At 35.8% G+C, this 9,046-nt stretch overlaps 1 protein-coding gene across 1 annotated transcript; it reads left to right on the top strand.

The window, feature by feature from the left end:
- Positions 1-306: 306 nt before the first annotated feature.
- Positions 307-7,277, top strand: SLITRK6 (SLIT and NTRK like family member 6). Its single transcript, XM_009278465.1, has 2 exons — positions 307-844; positions 4,344-7,277. The coding sequence occupies exon 2, from the start codon at positions 4,359-4,361 to the stop codon at positions 6,879-6,881; it is 2,523 nt and encodes an 840-aa protein (XP_009276740.1). The 5' UTR covers positions 307-844; positions 4,344-4,358; the 3' UTR covers positions 6,882-7,277.
- The last annotated feature ends 1,769 nt before the right edge of the window (positions 7,278-9,046 follow it).

Below are 9,046 nucleotides of genomic sequence, written 5' to 3' on the forward strand. Positions count from 1 at the left end.
GTGGAGTGTATTTGGGCTGGAACGCTTTCAGTTTCTAAAGCAAGCATTTGCAGCTATAAACTAAATGCAAGATCTGCCCAAGAGAACAAACTGCAAGAGCTGCAGTGGATGTATACTGTTTTGCAAAATCAGCCATTAACAGACCTTAAGCAAACTAGAAGATATTTAGCTGAATTTTACTTTCCAAGGTTCACTTAGATAAGGGAAAAAGGCAGTGAGAGAAATTGCAGGAGGAGGAGGAGAAGATCTGTCTCAAGGTGGAGCTGTATCTTGTATTAAATGACATTGGCAGATTAAAGCTCTCTGGTGGGGAAGGGCTTAAAGGCTGAGTCAAAAGCCAAGAAGTCTCTTTATTTACGCCTACCTCCCAGCCCCTGGCAATCTGACTAATAACAAACTGAGCTAACAAGAAAGACTAGAAAGAGCAGAGAGAACACAGAAGCAGCTTGGATCTAAAAATCTGACAAACCAAGTGATCAAGTCAAGCTCTGCTGAGCATCTTGTTTGTTTACTGCATCCAAATGCTTGCAAACAGTTAACTATATGCAGAAAAGTCAGCATAGCTGCGAAGTATGCTGTGAATTTTAATTGAGGAAAAAGGACAACTGCTTACAGGATGGTCTAATGTGCACGCTGCCTGGAAGATTTTTTCAATTGAACGCTTTGTACTTTGTCTTCTGGACAAGGATTTTAACTTTATAGAGCTGTAGTATTACCAGAGCTTGCAGCAAAGTGAAACTCAGAAGAAAGTGTGCATTTTTCACAGGGAAAAATTACATTGCATTGAAACAGCTGCTCCAACTGTGCATTACTGAGCGTTTCAGAGAGTGTTACTGCTATACAGGTAAGAGAGATTACAGTTAGTTAATTAGCTTAGCATATGAGAAATTAATTTCTCAGTACCAGTTGAATTTATTTTTTCTGCATGACTTTATATAAGTTGTATTTTAAATGATGGCAGTTTATACGGTATTTCAAACAGTCTGCCAGGTGCATTTGTTCAAACTGCCAACTGTGTAGAATGTGTGTATTAAGGAAATGCTGATTTCAGATCCCTTGAGGGGGGAGGAATGGGTGTTTGTTTTTATTTCCTGAAGTGCAAGAATGGTCTTAAATGCATCATCTGACTGTGATTCCCTTCAGAATTTAGTAAACAATCCTGAAGGCTTTTAGAAATTACCACTTCTTAGCTTAAGGCTTTGAAATTCTTCAACATGCATTTTTTAAATAACTGAATTAAAACAACCAAACAAACAAAACCCCAAGTAAAATGAAACAAGCTATTTCAATGTTTTAAAACCACATTGATTATTTCTTGTCAAGCATGTGGTGCCTTTGCTATAAGGTGACTACTTCTGAAAGTATTCAACTTTGCCTCACAGAAAGGACTGTGACATTTTTTAGTCTTTTAGAATTCTTACTGCAAAAAGCTTAGTTACAGTATGCAGTTAGTAGTGACTTACATGAAAGCAGATAAAATGAACAAACTTAAGTTACCATGTAGAATTTTCTGAAAAACATCACCACATGAAGCAGAAAAAGGTCAGCTTTGATAAGTCTTTTAAATTAAATTTTATTTTATTATGAATTCTTTCAGTTAAATGTTGATCATCTGTTACTTGAAAGCAGTTTTTATTTTACAATAGTAAAAGAGATCTTCATTACATACTCCTGAGTGTTCAGACCAAGAAAAAATTGGAAAAAGGAAAAAAGAATATAACTCTCCTATTAATTTTTGTTGTGTGCATATGTGTGTGTTAGAGTTCTGGCACTGCTGCCCACAGAAGTATGACGACGATTAAAATGGGAATGTTTTCCAATTGGTTACAAATGTTGTTACTTTCATCTCTGAGAGGAGGGCTTTCATTTTTATAACCTTATTTCTCAATACGCACTAGAATGCAACATGCTTTTCAGATTTTTATTTTTTTCATTTAATTTTGCTCAGGGACTTTATAAGTGCAGCTTGAATTTGATGCAGATTGAAGCTGGAATTCCTACAGAGAAAGTGTACAGAAATAAAATCTAATTACTCATACAGTAGGTTTGAAGCTGGCATCTGTGTCAAGAACCTGCATTTTTTTACCTTGGGTCACTGGAAAGGATATTGATGCATGTAAAGCAAGAATAAATCTCTAGCATAATACTATCTTAGAATTATTCTGCATACTTCAAAATAACATCTTGACATGTTGTGTCTTATCCAATACTTCTTGGGAAAACAAACTTAAAGACATATATATTAAACGTAGGCAGCTGGAGTTCAAGGAGGGTTATATGAGACAACAAAATTATTTGTTTTACTGAAACAAAGATAAAAGGTCATAATTTTAAGGACACTTTTTCTCACACTGTGAATTGCACTTACTACTTCTAAACCCATACATCTTATCAGGATCTACTAATGGAGAAAAAACATAACTCACTGTGCACACATTTACTGTTGTTGCTTTTTCATGTGTGTGTGTAATACTCAAACCACAACATTAAGTGCCTGCATGTATAAAACTTTGCAATCCGTTTTCAGGGAAGCCTTGAGAAATGGTGTTGCTAGTAACAAAGGTACATGATAATTAAAATATATATTGATGAGATGCCAAATCATATGGCCACACTATAAGAATGTTCATGCATGTAATTGAATAGATTATTGTAAAAGATTCTAATCTTTCAGAAATTAACACTTCAGCTGGTTAATTGTGTAGTGACATTCTGTACTCCATGTTTCAATAGCTTACTTTGAAAGATCAAGTGACCTTTATTAGATTAATTACTTACGAAATCTGCTTAGTTCAGTCCTAGAAAAAATAGTACACCCCAAAAAAGTTCTTGTGTTTTAAATCGTCCATTCCCTTGTAAGGTTTTTTTTTTTTTCTTTTAGGAAATGTTGAAATATTTAATTAAAGATTATACATAGTGATTTCACACCATCTTATATATCGAGAATTACCATTGTTCTTGCTAATTAATAAACAGCCTTGACAGAAAGAAATAGAGAATCTTCAAATAGTGTAGCATAAATTAATTCCAACCAATGATAACAAATACTTGATTTCGAAGTGTCAACTTTGCTTGTGACTCCATAGTTGTACTGTAATGATGCATTTATCAGGTATTGCAAAGTGCAAGAACTCTTGACAGATGATAATTTAAGTTACATAACATACGGATGATACTGGCGATCATTTTTAAGTTGTAAAGCACAGTTAGTTCCATGTACATTTCAGAATTTTTGCGGTAATTAATGATTATAATAATTGGAAGGAGTTTAATAAATAATCTAAAAAAAAAAAAAAAGTTTGCCACTTGCCTACCTGTTTCTTCTCACATGTACTGCATTGTCAGTTCTCTCTTTATTTTAATTGTGTACACAATTATTTTATGTGTATATTATATACAAACATATTAGACTACCATGTGTTGTGTTCCCTGCTTTCATTAAATAGCCACAAACTATAACTTATGTATTAAAATTTAAGTAAAGAAAAAGAATTATTTTGTCTACTTCCTTTTCAGTTTGGGGGTACAAGGATTGCAGAGGAAATACCTTCTGATTTACATACATAATGCAGAACTAAAGGAGAGATTCCCTGTATCCTGACTGAATGGGCTTTTGCTCACAACACATTGCTGAACCAAACCAAACCTTATTTCTTCTCTTCAGCAGCTGGACAACATTAAGTTGAGCTTAGCAAGGTATCTTTAAAATTTGCAGTGCTATATGGTGACACAAAGCAAGGATCCAAAATATTATATTAGCCTTGATAAAAGCTGCTTGGGGCAGTAACTTATTATTGCTGCCCATTGGCAAAACATCCTATATGCCATATAAATAAAGACAACACACTCCTGATTATCTCCTACTTCGGTGTATCAGTGTGAAAGTACTGAAGCAGGTATTCTTAAAATTTGCAGTGCTATATGGTGACACAAAGCAAGGATCCAAAATATTATATTAGCCTTGATAAAAGTTGCTTGGGGCAGTAACTTATTATTGCTGCCCATTGGCAAAACATCCTATATGCCATATAAATAAAGACAACACACTCCTGATTATCTCCTACTTCGGTGTATCAGTGTGAAAGTACTGAAGCACTCCCCTTATGACTGTGTTTGTTGATTCAGTACATTAAACTAAACATATTTTTCTCTGCTTAGAAAATAATTCAAATATTTTGCACGATATAATATTGTTTGAAAGGTGAGGTAGCTTCAATGACAAGTACTAGGAGTGGTTATTGCTCCCCCCTGCCCCAGGGAAAAAAAAAAAAGAAATCAATCCTGTGAAATCATGACTCTATTCCTTTTCCTTTTTCCTTTTGATTCTCTTTTCTTTTTTATAGAATCTGCTGGGCAAGATGAAGCTCTGGATTTTTATTCTATATTCAGTTGTAGTTGCATCTGATCCTTTCCAGTCACAGCCTTCTTTTTCTTCAGTCAGAGGATCTAGTCAGAGTTTGTGTTCCTGTGAAGAAAAGGATGATACCATGATTATAAACTGTGAAGAAAGAGGCATCAAGATGGTATCAGAAATAAATGTCCCACCATCACGGCCTTTCCATCTTAATCTGTTAAACAATGGCCTGACTATGTTACATGTGAATGATTTTGCTGGCCTTGTTAATGCTATCTCTCTACATCTTGGTTTTAATAATATTGCAGATATTGAGCCTGGGGCTTTCAATGGTCTCAGCCATCTTAAGCAACTTCATATCAATCACAATTCTTTAGAAACACTTAAAGAAGATACGTTTCATGGATTGGAAAATTTGGAGTTTCTTCAAGCAGACAATAATTTCATCACAGTGATTGAAGCAAGTGCCTTTAGCAAGCTCAACAGGCTTAAAGTGCTTATTTTGAATGATAATGCCATTGAGTATCTTCCTCCGAACATATTTCGTTTTGTGCCATTGACTCATTTAGATCTTCGCGGAAACCAGTTACAGACACTGCCCTATGTTGGCTTTTTGGAACACATTGGTAGAATACTAGACCTTCAGTTGGAAGACAATAAATGGGCCTGTAACTGTGATTTGCTGCAGCTGAAGATATGGTTAGAAAATATGCCTCCTCAGTCAATAATAGGTGACGTTGTATGCAATAGTCCTCCAGTTATCAAAGGCAGCATCTTAAGCCGGTTGAAAAAAGAATCACTTTGTCCCACTCATCCTGTCAATGAACTTGAAGACCCTTCAGGGTCACTGCCCTTGGTTGTAACCACCTCTATCAGTGATAGTCACCTATCAACTAAGGTGATTCCTATCCTGAAAGCTCCTACTAAAGAACCAAGTTTAGTGCTTCATAGTTCAAAGCCTGCTACTCAGTTTCCAGGAATCTATTGTCCCGTCCCCTGTCACTGCACCAGCCATATGCTCTCAGGAGTTCTCATGCACTGCCAGGAGCGAAATATTGAAAGCTTGTCTGATTTAGGACCCCCTCCTCCAAATCCTAAAAAGCTTATTCTAGCTGGAAACATTATTCAGACATTACTGAAATCAGATCTTGTGGACTATGCCAGCCTAGAAATGCTTCACCTGGGGAACAATCGCATTGAAATCCTTGAGGAAGGATCCTTTATGAATCTGACTAGATTGCAGAAATTATATCTCAATGGCAATCATCTTACAAAGCTAAGTCAGAATCTATTCCTTGGCCTTCAGCACCTTGAATACTTATATCTTGAATATAATGCCATCAAAGAAGTTTTGCCAGGGACATTTAATGCAATGCCAAAACTTAAGGTCCTCTACTTAAATAACAACCTTCTGCAGACTTTGCCACCCCATATCTTTTCAGGTGTTCCACTCACCAGATTAAATCTGAAAACAAACCAATTTGTTCATTTGCCTGTGAGCAATGTCTTGGATGAACTGGATATGCTGGTACAAATTGAACTTGAAGACAACCCCTGGGACTGTACCTGTGATTCAGTTGGGTTGCAAAAATGGATACAAAAACTGAGTAAGAATGCAATGATGGGTGATATTTTTTGTAAATCTCCAGGACACCTAGCAAAAAAAGAACTGAAATCCCTGAACAGTGAAGTCTTGTGTCCAGGTTTAATAAACAGCCCTGCCCTACCAACTCATGCCAGTTTTGTAGTTGTGACAACTTCTTCTACTACTACCAACACCGCAGACACCATCCTGCGGTCCCTTACAGATGCTGTCCCACTTTCTGTTCTAATATTAGGACTTCTAATTGTGTTTATAACTATTGTATTTTGTGCAGCAGGAATAGTTGTTCTTTTTCTGCATCGGCGACGAAGATGTAAAAAGAAACAAGCAGATGAACAAATGAGGGATAGTAGCCCAGTTCACCTTCAGTACAGCATGTATGGGCATAAGACAACACACCACACAACAGAGCGCCCAGCTGCAACTCTTTACGAGCAACGTATGGTTACTCCCATGGTTCAGGTCTACCGCAGCCCATCCTTCAGCCCCAAACATACTGAGCAACAGGAGGAGGGAAGTGAGAAGGAAGCTAATGATTCCAAACATCTACACCGAAGTCTCCTGGAAAGAGAGAACAATTCACCTCTTACAGGTTCAAATGTCAAATATAAGGCTACAGATCAATCTGCTGAATTTCTATCTTTTCAGGATGCCAGCTGTTTGTACAGAAACATTCTTGAAAAAGAGAGAGAACTTCAGCAACTAGGGATCACGGAGTACCTAAGAAAAAATATTGTCCAGCTCCAGCCTGATATGGAAGTTCATTATCCTGCAACACATGAGGAGCTGAAGCTAATGGAGACACTTATGTACTCCAGGCCGAGAAAGGTTTTCCTAGAACAAACTAAAAATGAGTATTTTGAACTCAAAGCTAATTTACATGCTGAGCCTGACTACCTGGAAGTCCTGGAGCAGCAAACATGAAGTGATAATACATTGGGCTGGGGCCGAATTTCTGTAATTCTATTTTAAGTTGGAACCATTGTAAATAAAAGTGCCTTATAATAACATGTCAACAGTCAGAACTTAAGCACAGCAGTAATCCTAGCAAAAAAAAAACTCAGGGATCACTGTGGGAAGCCATGGGGTTGTGTGCAGGCAATATGTCTCACCCCAAGTTAAACATGAACTTTGTGTGATTGAACTGTGGGAGGAAAATTGCTTATTGCAATATTTCTCAACATTTTAAAAAGGTGTGTATGGCACTCTTCATTCTGTACCCAACCTATGGAAAAATATTTGTTACTTTTACTCTTTCTTTTTTCCCTCAGTTTAATTAGATTCCTTTAAAAAAACCAAAAAAACAAAAAAAACCACAAAAAAATGTGTTTGTAGTTATGCGGTTAGAGTGTATTGGTTAGGTTAGTACATGCACTGCATACATGACCATTGTCCACAATTACACCTAACATACACTTATAATAAATATGAAAGGAGTTGAAATGTTGTCATACTAAATATTATTTAAAAAAAAAAAAACAACACACAAAAAGAAAAGATTTTTGTGTATGCACCCAGAGCCTGCAAATATTTAAGCATTTTATGCAGAACTTCATCATGTGCATTCTGTATCAGTATGTGGAAGGAAAAATATGTAACTATGTTTACTCAACATCTTCAACGAAGAAAAAAGCAAGCCTTTTGCTACTTTCCCTGATAGCTTTACCTAAGTTTGGACAATCTTTTCTTGAGCTGCTGCTATAAAATATTGTGCATCACTGGTGTTTCAACTCATAATCCTGGGCAATTTAAAAAGCTACTGAGAATCATCTGTAAATATGTTACTGTGTTTAATAAGTTTGGGTTTTTTATATCTCTCTCTATATATATAAATAACTTCTGTGCTGGCTTTAAATATTCTTGGAGGAAATGAATTTGCTGTGGCTAGAAAATTCCAAGTGCAAATACAGGTCCTTTGCCACCCTACCCAAAAGCAACTCCCAGACAGAATAACTGCAACAATACACACACGAGGAAGACTAATAATATTTAGCTGTTTGTTAGCTGTTTCAAAAATATGTTATATTTTCTGAAATTAGAAGAAAATAAAGTGTTGTGACAAAAATAGGTAAAAAAAAGTAGAACACTGCAAGTTTATTTTTGCAATGAATTCTAGCTAGATTTATATTTACTATTTATTCTGTATAATTTTGTATTTTTTTTCAACTCACAAGAAAAGAAAGAGCTTGTTCCTGGCTGCCTTTCAAGCAAATTAAGGAACTTCTCTCTATCAATGAAAAAAATAAAGAGTTTTTTAAATGTCTTTTTTTTACAGGTCACTTTTTAAAGAAGGCAGCAACTTCTGTATGCACAAGTGTAGAACTGTTTAGGTATTAAACACAACACTTCTCAGTCTTGTCATGTGGACAGAAGCATCTTGTCCAGAGTGCAGTATGGCCATTCAATTTCTGTGCATGACTGACGTGGTGCCGAAACACAAATTCTGACCTGCATTCATCTTCCTCTAAGCAAATCTTTTGTAAACTGACTATGCATGAACTTTTTTTTTTTCTAATTTATATTTGTAGAGTGAAAGATCAGCTTAATTACTACATGTCTACACATGTATGCTAAACTTAGCATTGAAGTCCTGGTAAACTCAAAGTAAAAAGATATATTCTTTAGTTCAGCTTACTGTTGATGTCTTACCTATTTATAGATACAAATGTGAGTTCTTCATACACTTTGTACATAAGTTTCTGACAGAAAATTTTCCCTTACTACATACGAAAGTCAGATTCTCAGTTCTTTCAAATTTGCATAGAGATAATGACTTTGATGGTGCTATACTAATTTCTGTAATTTGAGAATCTGACCACATGTTGTGTCTGTTAACAAACCAACTTCCTTATTAATATTTTTGAAGTGTCACCAATTTGCTGTGGAAGTCAAACTTGTTGGCTTCCAAAAATCAAAATGTCAGTTATTAGAGAATATGTATTATTTCCTCTTTCTATGACTGAGAAAAATTTAGTTCAGAAAACCTGTGTAAAATGTTCAGGGGGATGGAACACCTCTCCTATGAAGAAAGGCTGAGAGAGTTGGGGTTGTTCAGCCTAGAGAAGAGAAGGCTTTGGGAAGACCTTATT

This window comes from Aptenodytes forsteri, unplaced genomic scaffold, assembly GCF_000699145.1.
Source record: "Aptenodytes forsteri isolate BGI_AS27 unplaced genomic scaffold, ASM69914v1 Scaffold32, whole genome shotgun sequence".
NCBI classification, from domain to species: Eukaryota; Metazoa; Chordata; class Aves; order Sphenisciformes; family Spheniscidae; genus Aptenodytes; species Aptenodytes forsteri.

Coding starts and splice junctions, on each gene's coding strand:
- SLITRK6 (XM_009278465.1), top strand. CDS start 4,359: ATGAAGCTCTGGATTTTTATTCTATATTCAGTTGTAGTTGCATCTGAT.